The sequence below is a fragment of the Myripristis murdjan genome, chromosome 22, assembly GCF_902150065.1.
Source record: "Myripristis murdjan chromosome 22, fMyrMur1.1, whole genome shotgun sequence".
Taxonomy (NCBI): Eukaryota; Metazoa; Chordata; class Actinopteri; order Holocentriformes; family Holocentridae; genus Myripristis; species Myripristis murdjan.
In genome coordinates this window covers 17,367,611-17,385,212 of record NC_044001.1, presented here as the reverse complement: position 1 = coordinate 17,385,212, position 17,602 = coordinate 17,367,611, and the positions used below count along the sequence as shown (strand labels likewise).

General features: G+C 45.4%; 3 protein-coding genes across 3 annotated transcripts in view; 2 read left to right on the top strand and 1 right to left on the bottom strand.

The window, feature by feature from the left end:
- Positions 1–13,339, top strand: part of btbd7 (BTB (POZ) domain containing 7) — a 27,915-nt gene extending 14,576 nt beyond the window's left edge. Inside the window, exons 4-11 of the mRNA XM_030044636.1 lie at positions 3,177–3,385; positions 6,777–6,852; positions 7,306–7,466; positions 7,575–7,718; positions 8,193–8,382; positions 8,964–9,142; positions 9,381–9,785; positions 9,912–13,339. Of these exons, the coding sequence (XP_029900496.1) occupies positions 3,177–3,385; positions 6,777–6,852; positions 7,306–7,466; positions 7,575–7,718; positions 8,193–8,382; positions 8,964–9,142; positions 9,381–9,785; positions 9,912–10,688 (2,141 nt within the window). The 3' untranslated portion in view covers positions 10,689–13,339. The remainder of the gene's footprint in view (positions 1–3,176; positions 3,386–6,776; positions 6,853–7,305; positions 7,467–7,574; positions 7,719–8,192; positions 8,383–8,963; positions 9,143–9,380; positions 9,786–9,911) is intronic.
- Positions 1–17,602, top strand: part of LOC115354312 (inositol-tetrakisphosphate 1-kinase-like) — a 578,973-nt gene that overhangs the window by 527,898 nt on the left and 33,473 nt on the right. The gene's annotated exons all lie outside the window — the stretch shown is intronic.
- LOC115354314 (putative E3 ubiquitin-protein ligase UBR7) lies at positions 12,737–17,602 on the bottom strand. The gene is made up of 11 exons (XM_030044656.1): positions 17,342–17,602; positions 16,789–16,922; positions 16,597–16,657; positions 16,405–16,500; positions 16,223–16,276; positions 15,911–16,016; positions 15,649–15,797; positions 14,960–15,148; positions 14,568–14,724; positions 14,343–14,404; positions 12,737–14,052 (listed from the first exon to the last, which is right to left on the bottom strand). The coding sequence occupies exons 1-11, from the start codon at positions 17,462–17,464 to the stop codon at positions 13,969–13,971; spliced, it is 1,215 nt and encodes a 404-aa protein (XP_029900516.1). The 5' UTR covers positions 17,465–17,602; the 3' UTR covers positions 12,737–13,968.

Below are 17,602 nucleotides of genomic sequence, written 5' to 3'. Positions count from 1 at the left end.
TTCCGGTCTGCCCCAGAATTGATTGTATTGACTGAGGAGCCAAGAGTCAGTCACCACTTGCACAATGATCTGAATAGCACTGCACACTAACACACACACTGGTTAGACGCCTCCTCCCAGTCTCTATCAATCTCAGGGTCACTCAAGCAGCTTAAGCATGCAAACAGACAAATACTGTTGTCCCCGCACACCGTCACCATTCATTCCTACCCATTCTCCCTCTTCAACAAGCCCCTACTCCAGGGTATTTTTATCCCCCCTCTCCCACAGAGCTGCACAGCTCTAATCAGTTCCCATGAAACCGCAATAAAGAATGTGGCAAGAAGGCAGAGGTTGTCCCAATGTTGCTCTGTTCAAAGTCCTTTCTCTTTGTCTGTACTGGAAATCCCTATTATTACTCTTTTTGGACTATTTTTGTCACTGCTGACTTCCAAAAAATCTTGTGCTTTCCCAAGTGTAAAATTAGCTCAGCAGTAGTGAGTTGATTTCCAAATGACAAATTTGCTTGAGCCCTTCCCACTGCTGGAGACGTCAGTAGCTGTCACGCCCGTTGAGTTATCATGGGAGACAGCAGAGAGGTTTTCGTCAGGGGTCTCCTACAGAGGGAGCGCTCTCATCTGTCACACTCTCACCCCTCTCCTCCTTCTCGACGCCTCTCCCTCTGGCTGTGTGATGTTTGGGCCCATGGGGGATTTTGGGGAAGAATTGGCAGTGGCAACAACTGAAAGCCTCGCTTTCATCCTTCCTTATTAAGTTCCAAGATTCCTCTATCACTTCCCCTCAGTCAAACACCAACCGATATTAAAAGCCTTATTAATTTTGCAAGTGCACCGCAGAGAGGGTAGCTAGTTGGTGTGTTCCAGTGTGTGCACACAGTTCCTTCTCTCCTACATGCACACTGCCTGACCATAGGTTTCAGTGCCCTTTCGCTCCACTTTCAGGGGGAAAGTAGTGACTCAGCCAGCCCAGACCCATTTCCTTTTTCCAGAAAATGAGTTCCCTTTGTTCATGGACAGAACATCAACTTATCTTCTCACTTGGAATGTGGCTTGAGGCATCAGGTGGTCTTCCTTTTTTTTTTTTTTTTTTTTTTTTGGCCTATCTTCTCTGTGTTTGTACTGAATGCCTCTGTGTTGGATAATGCCCCATTTCTTGAGTGATAGGACACGATTCACATTCACATTGTAAACAGGCCCTGAGTGCAGCTGATGTTTTAAGTGGCTTTGGAGACCGTGTGTTCCATAAACACGGAGGTCCAAATAATAACAGCAGGACAAAACGCACATGTCCTCCTACGTTAGTGTAGTGTAATGGAGAATGGGCTGTTGCCGTCTGCCGTTGTGTTGATATTTTTGTCAGCCAGCTAGGCTCTAGTGAATGCGGTGTACCACCCGCAGAGAGATGGGGGAGGGGGTCGGAAGGGGGTGGGAGGCTTCAGTATTAGATATAATACTGATTCTGATCTCCAGATCATAATAAAAGTACCGCGCTTTAAAAGACTGACTGGTGCTGTGAATTCTAATGAGGAACAGAGCTGTCTGCTTTCCAGTGCCACCGGTCTCCACTGGGGAACACACGAGTACACGTGTGTGTGTGTGTGTGTGTGTGTGTGTGTGTGTGTGTGTGTGTGTGTGTGTGTGTGTATCTTTGAGGCAGGAGGGTTGCTTTCTGTGTCTGCCTTCAGCATAGAGCAGAGATACAAAGGTGAAAGAATGAAGCAAGTGAAAGCATAGTGTCTACACAAAATACAGCACACGGGGACAAGTAGCGGAAAGGGAGGTGCAGATATGAGGAATGCATTCCCTCTTCCAATCTGTTTATGGTAGATAAAAAAGGCAGAGAGCCTGGGTCCATGTTTCAACTTCATATGTCTTAACGACGCAGGATGTCCACCCTGCATTTTAAACACTGCAGGGGTCTGCTTTACATTTCAGGGACTTGCTTTTATAAGTAAAGAACCTTGTGTGTACCTGTATGTATATTAATGTGTGTGTGTGTGTGTGTGTGTGTGTGTGTGTGTGTGTCTGTGTGAATCTCACAAATGTGTGAGCAGGTGTTGGATAGATAGGAAACTTGGAAATCAAAAGCCAGAGCATTGCTGGAGTCATCACTCTCAAGTCTGGCATCCAATTTCCCTGAGTGCATGTTCAAAGCGGTGGTTTGGGGGCGGAAAGGCAGCTCAGATCTCCTGTTTTAAGATAAGATTCCCAGAGGAGCGCTCCTGCTGGTGGCTCTTGCCCAACCAGAAGCTGATGGACAGGACAAGCCTGCGCCGGGAAAGTTTGCAGGCCTGCATGTCAGCTCAAAGCAGCTCTGACTGGACATCAATCAAGCTGGCTTTATCTCCGTCATCACCAGTTTTTTCAAGTTTTGATCAGAGAAAGACTGAGAGCTAGAGAGCTATCGAAGCCCTGGCTTGTTTAGGATTGACTTCGCTAGTCTTACCTAACCAAGTCTACACTAATTTGTGCAGTTGTTGGGTTTTTTGGGACTATCTGGACAGATGTCCAGATAGTCCCATTTTTGTACACCCTTTTGAGTTTTTCCAAGTTTGAGTGCCAGTTTAATGGGAATTTTTTTTAAAACTTTGTAGTGTTTCTGGTAAATGGCTAGAGGAAAGCAGGTACATAATTCATAAGCCTTCTGCGGCTTTTTAATGTAATTTTGATTTGTGTAGGTGAGTGTTTTCATATTTGCAAGATGCGTGCACATTTGCACACTGATACTGGGGCCGCATTTCCTCAGGCTACTGTGTTTACGTGGTGAAGGGGAGGCACCTTGAGACTCAAACACATGAAGCTATCAAAGACATTTCTGGTGGTTGATGTGTTATAGAGTTAAACCACTGCCTGCTGTTGTGGTATGTGCGCTGATTTAGGAAACAGTAAGGAGGGTGTGGGGGCTCATGGAGGACAACTCCCTGAGTAAATGAATAAGAGTTGAAACTACTCATTGTCTTGTAGTGGCTTCAGAATGCCTTTTTTTATTTTATCAATGGTTTAGTTATATACTTTTAATTTGTGAAAGATTTCTTATAACTTGTCTTCTATGGTATTTGTGTATTCCCCTGTTTAATATCATTCATTGCTTTTTTTGGACATCAGCAGTCAGGATAGCCCATAGAGATTTTAATATCTAACCAAGGTGTAAATTGCCTGTCTTGTCTGCTCTCCCAGGTTGTGAGGACATTGTGGTGGAAAGTCTGTCTCTAGACTCACTTGTCCCCATCTTGAAGTGGAGCTCTCAGCCCTACGGCTCCAAGTGGGTCCACCGGCAGGCCATGCACTTCCTCTGTGAGGAGTTCAGCCAGGTTGTCACATCCGACGTCCTCTATGAGCTCAGCAAGGAGCACCTACTGAACGCCATCCAGTCTGACTACCTACAGGTACAACAGAAGTTAATCAGCCTGTAAAACTGCCTTTTTTCTTTTCTCTCCAGTTTCATGTAGTCTGGCGGCTATGCAAAAAATCGTGCACTTTACAATACAAGCATGAAATTTGGCACACTGTTAGAGCATGCCCTAGGGATCATTTTTGGCTATAGGGCCATTGCAGATTTGTCCCGTGGTAACAGTGGCAACCATTTTTCAAAATGGCTGCCACCTGCTGTGATTTTACCTGTAACTCAGGTTCTAGACCACCTAGAATCTTGATCCTGGTGGCTAATCCTATATTTTCAAGGATGACGAATACAGTGGTACTATTTACAACATGCTAGCAACTACCTAACTACATATTTCTGGCATTCAGATAATTAAATAATAGTAAAACCATCAAAATATGTATTTCGGTAGAGTATACTGTACATGTTTTCTAAGATGTTGACAGATATGCCATGAAATGCATGTGTGTTATGGCAATGGCCAAAGTGGAACTATACAGCAGTACAGAGACAGGATACCATGTAGCCTAAAGGCATTTTTAATAAAGCCAAAGAGAAAAGAAAGTGTGACAACACCAAGTTACGTATGATGACACAGTCCACCATGGTAGCAAAGGGCAGTGCGCTGAAGTGCTGCCTTGGCACATTTGCATCTTCCACAACACCTTTTTGCAACCACAGTGGAGGAGGTCGTGACATGCCAGGTTTGCTTCTGGTAGTGTGGTCCAGTGAACTTCCCATCCACCTGACAGAATCAGAATCAACTTTGTTGTCACATGACACATTTTACAGGTGTAAAAAAGTGGGTTAAATTATTCATTCATTCATTCATTCATTCATTCATTCTGTGTCCTTCCTCTTCCAACCCCAGTCACCTGGGGAGGGGAGTTCAGGGACTGCAACCATGGCCTGTCCCCAGCAGTGACCAGCTTGGTAGGCTACCCTCTTTGTATGTAGTGCTGCTTGTGTTGGGGGGGAGTCCATCAATCGTTCTACCTTTTTGGGTGAACAGCTGCTTCCGTGATTCCTGACTGCTAGTGCGGTCATTCAGCCATACCACAAATCACTCAAGAGGCTGCATCCAGTCATCTGCAGCGTCTGATGTGGTAGCCAAGGCACAGAAGGCACGAGTCACATCACTGCAGTTCTTCCATGTATCCCATGTCGTCTTCTTGCCCCTGCCTCCAAATGGTGACACAGTGTCAAAACCAGTAAAGGCAAGCAGCATGATGAGTGCTGATTACCTGTTTCTCAGTGGCAAAGGATGTAACACAAGTTGCCAGGAAGGAAAACAGCTCAGCTTTGTTCTCATCAATAGATACTCCGGCCAATTTCCAGGAATGGCACTGGATGGCTCAATGCGTCAACAAATTCCCTTCACTCTCTTGCTGCATGTTTCAGCCTTCAGCATTTCTGGTTAACCAGACAATAATCCAAGAAAAATCTCAACAAGAAAATATCATCCCTGAAGAATGACTGTTCCTTGTTCTCAAAGCTCTACATTGCATCACAGACATGTGATAGAAATCTGGATGAATTCTTTCAGCATGAAAACCAGGCATGTCCACCAGCACTGTCACAAATGGGCAAGTTGAGAACTGGAACCAAGTCGGACTAGGTGGGCTGTTTGATGGACCTGGTTCCTTCACATGAAAATGCATCCATTGCCACAGTCCAGGTCATCATTCCTGATGGGGCTGCTATCATAAACATGCTGCGACCTGGTGCTGCAAAGACATTTTCAGATTATGCACAGCAAGTGTTCTTGCCATACATCCAGTCTCAGCTGGGGCATGTCTGCAGAGTCGATGTTGTGTGGGATGAATATCTCCCTGAAAGGCTGAAGGCTGAAACACGCAGCAAGAGAGGAAAGGGAATTTGTTGACGTGTTGAGCCAGCTGTCAGCTGTTCACCCAAAAAGGTAGAACGATTGATGGACTCCCCCCCAACACAAGCAGCACTACATACAAAAAGGGCAGCCTACCAAGCTGGTCACTGCTGGGGACAGGCCATAGTTGCAGTCCCTGAACTCCCCTCCCCAGATGACTGGGGGTGGAAGAGGAAGGACACAGAATGAACGAATGAATGAATGAATAATTTAACCCACTTTTTTTTACACCTGTAAAATGTGTCATGTGACAACAAAGTTGATTCTGATTCTGTCAGGTGGATGGGAAGTTCACTGGACCACACTACCAGAAGCAAGCCTGGCATGTCACAACCTCCTCCACTGTGGTTGCAAAAAGGTGTTGTGGAAGATGCAAATGTGCCAAGGCAGCACTTCAGCGCCCTGCCCTTTGCTACCATGGTGGACTGTGTCATCATACGTAACTTGGTGTTGTCACACTTTCTTTCCTCTTTGGCTTTATTAAAAATGCCTTTAGGCTAAATGGTATCCTGTCTCTGTACTGTATAGTTCCACTTTGGCCATTGCCATAACAGACATGCATTTCATGGCATATCTGTCAACATCTTAGAAAACATGTACAGTATACTCTACCGAAATACATATTTTGATGATTTTTACTATTATTTAATTAATTGAATGCCGGAAATATGTAGTTAGGTAGTTGCTAGCATGTTGTAAATAGTACCACTGTATTCCTCATCCTTGAAAATGTAGGATTAGCCACCAGGATCAAGATCCTAGGTGGTCTAGAACCTGGGTTACAGGTAATATCACAGCAGGTGGCAGCCATTTTGAAAAATGGTTGCCACTGTTACCACAGGACAAATCTGCAATGGCCCTACAGCCAAAAATGATCCCTAGGGCATGCTCTAACAGTGTGCCAAATTTCATGCTTGTATTGTTAAGTGCGCGATTCCATCAAAATATTGCACATAGCCGCTGGACTAATGTTCCATTTTTATCTTTGTAATTTTCACACAAGTCAGCAGGTGCCTGACTTGTAATTGCTCAGTGAAGCTGCATGAGAATGTACACAAATGCATAAACAGAATCTATGTCTCCCTGCCCCACACACACACACACACACACACACACACACACACACACTCCACTCACTCACACACTCAACTCGTGGTCTTCAGAGTTGAGTGAGACCATTCCCTGGGGGAATTGCCTTCAGACCCAGAAGCTAATCGAAGCTGAGCTGTCATCTGCTCTGCCGAGCTCCTCGGGCATCCTACCGGATGGTTGAGGTGAAGCGTTGTAATCCAACCAGACAAACAAACTCCCCACCCAGGCTTTTGCTGCACTGTGGCTTCACCTGAATTATACTGCCTTCCCACCCTGTCCTTATTCAGACATTTACTAGTTTTGCTCCTTGTCACAATATCTAACCTTGTTCCAATAATTCTCATTCACGTTTCCGTCTCTTTCTTTCTAATTGTCCTCCATCTTTCCCCTCTCTCTCTCTCGGTCTCATTCACAGGCGAGTGAACAGGACATTCTCAAGTACGTTGTTAAGTGGGGCGAGCAGCAGCTTATTAAGAGGATGGCAGACAGGGGTAAGATAATACACTCTATAATTACCCTCTGAGCAGCCCCCCTAATGGCTCAGAGAAAATTACCCACTTACCAGAGCCTCCAAAATACACTTAAAAGCGCTATAAAAAGGAGCCTTAACTTTACCTTGGAAATAAAGACACCAGGAAGTGGCTTCATAGTGTTTGCTCTTATGTCTTTGTGTGCTTTGACCTTATTAGCAACCGTCTTTTGTTAAGTTTATGGTCATGGTAGTTAGTCATCATATTGGAAGGGGCAACAACCTCAGAGTGTTTTTGAAAGCCAAACTAAACATCAGTGAATAGAAAAATTCCCACCATAGTTTGTTTAACTGAACTTGGATGAATAATGTGAAAAAGAACCAACACTTGAACTAAACCGCATGAAAGTCCTGCCATGGTTAATGCACTATATAAAAAGGCTGCTAATGGTTATTCATGTCTGTGTTTACCCAGAGCCCAACCTGCTGAGTGGCACTGCCCACAGTGTGAACAAGAGGGGGGTGAAGAGGAGAGACCTGGATGTTGAGGAGCTGAAGGAGATCCTCTCTCCCCTGCTGCCCTTCATCAGAACTGAGCACATCTTACCTGCCAACAGTGATGTCCTCGCTGATGCGGTTAGTACTTCTTGACTGCCTTTTCTCAGCTGCTGTGCGTGTGTGTAACTGAGTGACAACATCCTTTTAAAAACTGTGCATTAATCTGACCTTCTACCCTGTTTGCAGCTCAAAAGGGGTCTCATAAGCACCCCTCCTTCAGACATGCTGCCCACAGCTGAGGGGGGGAAGGCTAATGCCTGGTTACGGCAGAAGAATGCTGGCATCTATGTGCGCCCACGCCTGTTCTCTCCTTATGTGGAGGAGGCAAAGGTAGGACCATAACCCTCACTCCTGATTAATGGGGCTTCCAGGCAAAGCAGGAAGCCCCATTATCTCTAGCCCATATAACTATCATCAAAGAGACTAGAGGTTCTATGAAGAGGGCAGGCCAACCATTAAGAGCCTTGGGGAAATTTGTGGTCCTGTTCATTGCTCAGAAATGCTAAAATTGTCCCAGTTCTTGCCATGCAACTCACCCTTTTAATGTTTGTTTTCCATCCTCTTGACTGATATTCATTTTAGATCCATTTGCATGCTTGTTTTGTAACTTTTAGGGCTCCCCACTAACATGAATATTTATGAGCATATCTGGATATCAGAGAGGGTTGTTATTAGATGAAGTGTCAATCAAGTGGAACTGATTTGCATACCCACCCAGTGCCCTTGAGCTGCATCTATGACTCTGTTTATTAGTTATGAGTTATGATGTAGCTCACCTTCTCTTGTCTGTCTACCTGTCCTCAGTCTGTGCTTGATGAGATGATGGTGGAGCAGACAGACTTGGTGCGTCTACGACTGGTGCGCATGTCCAACGTCCCAGACACACTCTACATGGTCAACAATGCTGTACCTCAGTGCTGTCACATGATCAACCACCAGCAAATAGCTAGCAACTCGACCACAGCGCCGTCAGTAGTGGCCAATGAAATTCCAGGTAAGATGACTGCAGAAGAATGTGAATTTTCTTCCCAAACTATCATGTTGTCACATTATGCATTATTTTTATTATTATTATTATTAAGTGACAAATACACTAGTTTTCTGTCTAGGTGTTACGGCTTGCTAATTTACCTAATCTATAGTCTGGGGAGTAAAGCAAATACCAAAATTTGAGACATTGTTCCAAAAATATCTTTGTGTTGCAACCTAAAACTTATCTTGTGTGTGATGTGAATGGCAGTCTGTTCCCGTTGAGTGTAAAACTAATCCTATCCCAACTGGGAGGTTGGGAAGCTCACCTGGCACTGAGCTTTGGTTTGCACTCACTACATTCACTACTAGTGTGATCATCTGGCTGCTGCCAGCCCACTCTTGAGCGTGACTGCATAAAACCATCCTGGCACCTCTCTGCCTCCCCAAATCAGCATCAGTTTCTCCCCCTCAGCTGTAAACCTAACATTACCCACAATACTAACTTTCTACAGAGTTCCCCAAAAGGGCTATTGGAACATCTGGCCACTACTATAATGTGCTAAGTTTCCAGTTTCAATCTGTGCATGTGTCTGTGTCTTTAAGTGCCTCGGCTGCCGGTGGTGAAGGAGATGATCCGCAGGCTGCAGGAGCTGAGGCACACAGAGCAGGTCCAGAGAGCCTATGCCCTCAACTGTGGTGAGGGAGCCACTGTCAGCTACGAGCTACAGTTGCGTGTGCTGCGGGAGTTTGGTCTAGCAGATGGAGCCACCGAGCTACTGCAGGTGAGCAGACAGTGTACAAGTTGTCCCCAGGGGCTAGACGGGGTGGAGAGGGTTAGGGCTGAGATAATAACAGGACTGGAAATAAAGTAGACAAAACCCCAAGTATTCCCAGAGACACAGATCTGAGGACCAAGAAAAAGTCCCTTTTTGTCAGTGTCACAAAAAGTCTGCTGTGTGCTGGGAAATTTAAATTTATTTCAGCTTGCTTGAGTGTTTCTTTTTCGTCTCTTTTCTCTAGAACCCTTACAAGTTCTTCCCAGATGAACGGTTTGGAGATGAGAGTCCGATTCTGGCTCTGCGTCAGGTGGGTCGTTGTCGGGTAAACAGCAGCCCAGCCATGGACAGCATGTTCACAGAGCTGGAAGGGCTAGCAGGCTTCCACCCTCCTCTACCTCCTCCACCTCCCCCGTACCACCCCCCCGCCACACCCAGCCACACCCAGCTCAAGGGGGCCTGGCGACCACGCGTGCCCATGCCGACCCCCACCCGTTCCTTCTCCTATCCTTGTAACCGCACCCTGCTCCAGCGCCATGCAGTTGCCAAGCATGGCAGCTCAGACTACTCCTCTGTGCCCAGGCCCCAGCCCCCAGACTGCACCAACCCACAAGCTATGGGCCGAGCTTTGCTCTCAGACCAGCAAGCGGTGAGTGTTTTATTGTCTAGTGTTGTGTTTTGTTTATTCAAATACATCTGCACAGATTATTGCTGGGATTGTGTGCAGCTGTGTTGTTCAGTAAAGTCACAAATTTGTTTGTGTTTCCCAATCCAGATAAGCATGGAGCCTGTGATGAGGGAGTTCATGCCTGATATTGCACTGGGGGTCTCAGTCATGTCCCTGCGGGAGCAGCACATGGCAGAGATGGACAGGGAAGGCCCTCACAGTCCCATAGGACCCTCAGGCCACCACCTGTCCCATGGGCCCTGCCCTTCTACCCGCCTCAGCCATAGCCACGGTCCGGGACACGGCCACTCCTGCAAGAGACACGCTCCGGAGCCCAAGCTGGAGGCGCAGGCTGAGTTCCCTGACCTCTATGACTTCTCCTGCCGACCTGCAACCCCGACCTCCACTCACCCTCTGCCCTCCTTTGCTGGGCCAGACCTCTACAGTCACAGTTGCACTCCCTCTAGCTCATTCCCACCCCCCTACCTTTCTGACTCTCAGTCCCAGGGCCACCCCCAGGGACGGACTGCCCCAGACCCCCTACGGTTGGATGTCCTCAGTATGACCTCTCAGAGGCAGGACGGAGCTCTTGCCAGCCCCTCCGGGGCACAGCCCAGGATGGGACATATCTCGAGGGGCCGATCAAATGAAACAGATCTGACTCATGGTTTGGGCCATTTGCGCTCCCCCAGTGGAAACATAGATGGCTATGAGGAGAGACACTCAGGCCCCAGGGAAGCCCTGGAGGAGATGGTGGTATGTGGAGAATCATCAGGTTCGGGACCCCTCCAGCAGCCTCACAGGAACAGTGTCAGTGAGGAGATCGCCAGAGACCGCAGGTCACCCAGCAAGCCTGACTACCCTTACAAGAAATCTGCACTTTAACCCCAGTTGAGGACCAGGGGTTGAGTTAAGAAAAGGGAAAATGAGAGGAGTGGCCCTCCATTGTCATGGATGGCAAAGCACTAATTTGTATGTCTGTGTGAAAAGTGTGTGTGCGTTTGCGAGAGAGAAGCAGGGAAGAGGGGTGGTCGATGGTTGCTATTTATAGGTTCTGTCCTTTTTGTCCTACCTCTGTCACACTGTGCTATCCATCACACAGTCAGAGTGCAGAAAGAGTGAGGGCTGTAGGTCAACAGTCGATGCTTGGAATTGATCTCTGCAAACTCGCCTCAGTCTTGCTGGTTTAGAGCATGACTCAGGCTGTTTTGGGATTAGGGGTCAGTCTTTTGAGCCTGGTTGGAAACAAAGACGTTAGCTCCACGCTGTGTGAATCCTGTCTGAGTATGTCATAACACTAGATGTAGCTCAATAATGAACTGATGGTTTAACAGACTTTACATGGGGCTCTACTGTCTGTTGATTTTTTTTTTTCCCCAGCATTGAACCAGGAGGTGGCTGGATATGAATCTCAATTTACGCAAGTGAACAGCACACAGCCTGGGACAGAGATAGTGTTTTGATAAAAATCATATGTAAATACATCTGGCTGTATTCCTTCTTCTCTTGACTTGTATATCAATTTCTTCCTGTAGCATTCCTATAGCAACTCACCTGACTAGTTTCCCCTTCCTGGCCTTGGTTCTGCAGTGCTGATGAGTAATGGGCCAAGGCTTGGTCACATGAGGCAGGAATTGGATCAGACAGGAAGTAGGTCGACAGAGCGTGTCATTCTCCAGTAACCCAGTCTTTTCTGGGCTATAATTGTGTCCGGCGCTATCACAGCCTCTGAGTCTCCTGCTCAGAGGCAGAAGCTTGGCGTTTTCAGAGAGAGAGAGGGGAGGGTAGGATTGTGGGCAGGTTCATTACTGAGATACAGTGAAAAATACAAGGGTGCCATGGCAACTGATGTGCACTGGTTAAACGGAGCGCTGGAGGTTTGTTGGTCTTTTAGCCTAACAGGTGTGTGTGCGTGTGCGTGTGTGTGTGTGTGTGTGTGTGTGTGTGCAAGAACTAGTTTGGTACACACAGGTGATCAAACAATCTCAGTACTGTACACTCCCATCTTTAGTCAGTCAGGTCTGTATGTACATATCAGCACGAGGCTCTGTGGGGATGAACCAGAGGCTGGCCAGAGTGTTGTGGTCAGTGTGCTAGACCTCCCTGTTCTTTCTCTCCAATAGCATCAAATGATCAGATCGAAAGCCTTAATCAACGCTTGGAATATTGAGTTTAAGCAACCTTCTCTTGAATCAAATATGATGTCGTCATGATCGCTACCCCTCCGAAATCGCTCATGTGACTATTCTGTTTACTAAGGAAGGCACACACCACAGTTTTCTCTGGGGTAGAGGTGGGATTCACCAAACCTATATACCATGTATACATCTGGTCTCCATCTCACCACCTCATGGGGGGATTGGGAAACTGCATAGCCAGTGTTAATACTGTTAAAAATACTGTTAAAGAGCCACAGCAGCTGTAGCTACAGAAGCCTACAAGTACACACACACAAGCCTGTTACAGCCAACAACTTGTTCCTCAACTATACAATCTATGTCACATAATGAGAAACATTGCACTGTGGGAGCGACCTGTTTATTAGTTGAAGGGAAAAGGAACAAATGATTTTTGAACAAAAGGAATCTTTTATTGAAGAACAAGTTGGTTATTGCTGCCTCAGCATTAGCTGGTCATATCTCCAATATACCATGGACATTGTATATAACAAATTGGGTTCCACCGTCTGATGAATTTTTAATGGTTTCTATCACATTTTTGTGGTTGTTGAAGGTTTGTGGTTTTACTGTAGTGGACAACACTGTGTACTTGTCTCTGTCATGAAATCTCACTAAGAATGTGTGGCATAAATCATAAAGATTGTGTCTCAGAATCTATTTTGTCTTGTTCTTAAATGTTATGCATTTAGAGCAGTTTGTTCAGTATTGTAGGTGGTGTGGATTACCATGTTTGTTTAGATGTAATTTTTCCCCCCTAATTTTCTTTACTTTAAAAGTAACAGGAATATGTAGAGGATCTGAAGGTATTAGCTCCCTGCTTAGCAGTTATGAAGTTGCCGGGCAGAAAAATCATTTTTCCATCTAGCTTGCTTCATGGGGAAAAAATGCAAAACTCCAGATTCCTCCCCATGTTCATGTTGGGTAGTTGTTTTATTTTCCAGGACAGTGTTCCATTGAATAAAAGTCCTTGTTTTGCTCTTTGCTGTAGAGAAGTCAGTGCCTTCCCCCGCCTGCGGCTGGGCTTTTATTGGAGAAATGACTTTGATGTCTATGCAAGCTCTTTTCTACCAGCTTACCAGCCTGCATCAAATAGTTCTTTGAAAACTCATGTAGCTTGTTTTGTGTACATAGTATTATTATTTAGCACCTTTGAAATTGAACCATCTGAAATGTGTAATTGCTTGTGTTGAATTTATAACAGGTACATTGTACTTGTATGGTATCATACCAACACTTTTGTAGATTGATATTAAGTTGCATTTAGTTTCACTGAATCTATTTTTCTACTGTCGCCTCAAAAGGTGCATAACAGTGGTAAACTTGGGCATCCTCAAAATAAACTGGTTTGATATTACAGAATTCCATCGATTTCATTTGGGTTATTTTCTGCATTAGAAACATGTAATTACTTTATTATTGTTTGGAATCGCCATTCCACAAAAACTACCTTTCCTTACATCAATACTTCAAGTTTACTGTGCAGGTCAACATCAGAAAACCTGATTGCAATATAAAAGCACACACTTCACACATTGACTGGAACACACACGGTTGACAGCAGCATGTTCATGTGAAATAATTCTCTCATGACACTTACAAGCATACAGTGCTTATTACTCTGTCAACTATCTTTTTTTTTTTAAAGTGCAACACTGACAAATGTTTCAAGTAACAATGATAATGCATCTTCATCATGAGCTTCAGTGTTAAGGCATCATTATGAACCACTGGAAATAATGAACATGTCAACAGATGAAACACGATTTGGAACTCAATCCAGACATCCTTCATCCTGCTGAGTAACACCTAACACCAACACATGGAAGTTACTTATAACTCTTGTTGTTCAAGCTTTAGGGTCATATTGGTAGCAGCACACTGTCCTTAAAATTCAGCAGGAGTAAAAGGTGATCTTCTAAGTTGCATGTTTATTCAGGGAGCACCATATGAACCAAGCAGTGGAGGGTAGCAGCACCGCCTCCATGTTACTGGTACCCTGCATTTGTTCGGCGTCGTTTTCTTGACTGCAGCCCCTCAAAGAACTGCTGTATGGCTTCGGCCGTGACCACCTGATAGAGGGGAAAAAGCACAGTTCAGGTTTGAGAGGAAAAACACTTAAGACCTTAATGGAAAAAAATCAGTAATTGATTGCTAGCAAACACATTATCTTCTTTGTTATAAATAAATTGTGCTTTGTTATACATAAACATACTGCAAGATGAAAATAATGTTTCCCATGAGGAAAACAGTAAATACTGACGGGTCAAACACCTTACCGGTGTTATCTTGTTCCACTTAATTCATTAAAATTGTGAGATCAGGTCTGTTTGGTTATTTGCTCTAAACATCTGTTTCTCACCTTCCCTTCGATGGCAAACTGCTGTAAGAATGCCAGGAGCTCCGTTTTCAGGTCGTTGTAATCTAAAGGGAAGAACACTTTATTCATCAATCAACCAATCACCTCTTCCATTAAAAACTCTTTCTGCATCACCACATCCTAGCAGTAAAACCTATTAAAGTCTGCTGTCAATTTTTTTTTTTTTCAAACCCCTCATCTTTTCCCACTTTTTCTCCCCATCCTCACGGTAAATCATCTCCAGCTGCTGCACATGGTCCATTGAGCTCAAGAATGACATCAGCGGGTCCTGCCCGAATGGCTCCGTCCTGCCTCGGTTCTCATAGGCCAGAACAGTGTCCGACTCATCCAGGAGAAACTGCACCCCCACGTCCACGTACGCCCTCTGGGTGTCAGCGCATCACACACACACACACACACACACACACAACAGAGGGAAAAAACTAATTAATCCAACCACAAAAACTGACATTCCTGTTGAATAACTGTATGGAAATGGTGTTATATAAAGCAGGAGCGCGTGGAAATAAAGTGAGTCAACACCTGCAAAGTGGCTTATTGGCACCCTCTGACAAAGCACACAGTATAATCTTAGGGGAGAGTTAGGCTTTGAGACCCACCTTGCAGCTGACACAGGTGCAGAGCTCAGAGCGCCAACTGTAAGGCCAGAACACAGCTCCCTCCCTGGGCCGCTCCAGCCCCCGGGCTTGCAGCTCCTTCAGCCTGCATGCTCCACTTTTGGACTTTGCAGAGCTGCCTGTCATCTCCTGGTGAGCCCGTTTGCAGGGAGATCTTCTGTTTGCAGTCTCCTAACACAAACAACAACAGAGGACCGAGTCAGGAATCAGGCTATAGTCTGGATTATATGGGCGGGAGGAGCAGATGACTTTGACGCCTGGACCCCATTAAACACATCTCAACAAATTCACGCAGCACTACAGGTGCAACTCAGACTCTCATCCTGGCTGTTAAAGAGCAACTGACACGCTGAGACAATTTGCTGATGAAATCACTAGTTTACAGTAAGCTGTCCTGTGAAGCCTGGCCAAAGTTGTCCCCAGAGCAGGGGAAGCTGCAGCCCATGGGTCATTTCTCCTCTAATTATCCAGAGGAGAGGAAAGCACAGTTTAAAAAAAAAAAAGAAGAAAGAAAGAAAGAAAAAAGAAAAACTGGAGTCTGCTTGCTGGGTCTAATCCGCTCATTACCCTCCTGCACCACCTAGTGGCAGGCTGGTAACCCTCATAATAATGCCAGGCCACACCGACCGCTAAAGATAAAAGGCATAACATTCATCAATACTGATTCTCACCTTCTCCTGCGTGTTAGAGTCAGCACTGGAGGAAGATCCTTCAGCCCCATGCTCACAAGGGTCACACCTCTTCGCTTCCTCCTCTCCTTTTTCCTCAACATTGACCTCCACCTCCTCCTCATGATGACTGACTTTGATCACAGGCGGTGCTTAAAGGGAAGAGACGAAAAAATTTAAGTCCTGAATTTTGGGGCCTGAAAGCTCCTTTAAGTTTCCACATACGGCTCTGCCTTTGCTGGCTGCGTCAGGGCAAATTAGTCACCTGCGATGTGAGCAGCATACGTCCACAGGAAAGGCGCCTTGTTCATGCAGGCATCACACACCATCTCCTGCAGCTCCTCAGACTCCACCACAGTGCAACCCAGGTGCTGTTAAAGATGAACAAAGGGACAAACATTACTGCAGCAAGAGATGAATTGTCCCCACAGTGCCAATTATGGCCTGAGCTTTGCATGCAGTACAAGCGTTTCACTGTTGATTGTTGGTGACCTAAGAATTTGAGCTTATTCTGTTGTTGAAAAAACTGTACGTCACTCTGTGCAAGGGTGACTTACAATGACTTATAACTGCTTACCCTGGTATGAAACCAATCCTCACAGATGATGCACTGAATCATCTCATCATTGACCTAGCAGGAAAATGGAAAAATGTTTTATTAAGATGCGGAATGCCAGAGGACAGACAAAACAACTTAGGCTCATGGTCAAAACATATCTGAATATTGTGAGAGGGCAGTATAAAACTAAAGGGGGATACCTGATCATCTGTGTCTGGGTACGGACGGTCACATGAGCAGTAGGTGCCATGGAAGTTGTGATTATACTGGTTCTTAACATTTTGGCTCTCTTTTGTCTGTGGAAACAGAAGAAGGAATAACTTCCATGATAGGCACATGCGTAGCAGACAAACACCGAGATATGAATAGTGTTGGAAAAGCAGAAGACTCACAGGGATCAGCTGGCACTGGAAGTCCCCAAACTTGTCATTTCCACAATCACAGCGAAAATTTCTATATGAGAAACAAGACAATGGGCAAATTGTGACAACAACCCAGATGACAAACAAAGTGAGAGCTCGATTTAGTAGGTATCTTTAGTAGAGATACAACACTCAAGGAAACATTCTCTTTAGGTTAAATACCTTTTGGTATACAGCTCAAAGATATTATGACCATCGTGGCATTTGTTGGCACAGGCGAGGCAAAGCCCAGCAGGTTCTGCACCACTAGGAGTGCAAGTGCTGCAGGCAAACACAGCCTGTCTCTTCACATAGCCCTGCAACATAAGGATGGCATGACCCTTGTGAAAATTAAATAATTATTTAATACATTCTGAGGGATGCTCTTTGAATAAGACGAGATTTAGGTCTCTGTGGGAATAGTCTGCAATTACATAGGATACAAGAATAACATAAATGTATGTCATTATAAATTCCCAGTTGTGCACATGCAGTAATAAGACCTATGGGAGTATTACAGTAATTTATGTTGAAGTATGTGAGAAGGAGGATGGGCACAATGAACAGACACAATGCTAGAATTATGGCTGCAGTATCCTGGTCGGAGCTTCGACAGTACAAGACACTCAGTTCTGTGCGAAAAATCAACACCATCAAACAATGAAGCAGTGCCTGCATGAATGCGGTGCATTAGACCAGCTAAAAGGAACATGCTACTATCACGGTGATGTTTTACCTGGGAGTAAGAACAATTTTCAGGGTCGCTTCCAGCCAGCACACACAAAGCCTCCCTCAGCTCATCCTCGTCTGCAAGAATATCGCCGAGGGTTACAGTCGAGTCATCCTTATTTACCGCCATTCTGGAGATGAAGTGTTATGAGGACGGAATGAGAAAGACACACAACAGACACGGCGATTTACACACAACACTGTTGACAAATGTCCTTTCCGGGCGGGAACGAGGCCACGTGGAGGAAGTGGCGAAACAGGCGGGATA

Bases quoted from the DNA above. Each gene is read 5' to 3' on its own strand.
- LOC115354314 (XM_030044656.1), bottom strand. From the start codon at position 17,464: ATGGCGGTAAATAAGGATGACTCGACTGTAACCCTCGGCGATATTCTT. The intron at 16,658-16,788 runs GTATTTAACCTA...TTTCTCATATAG, and splicing joins TTTGAGCTGTATACCAAAAG to AAATTTTCGCTGTGATTGTG. The intron at 16,501-16,596 runs GTGAGTCTTCTG...CTGTTTCCACAG, and splicing joins TCCAGTGCCAGCTGATCCCT to ACAAAAGAGAGCCAAAATGT.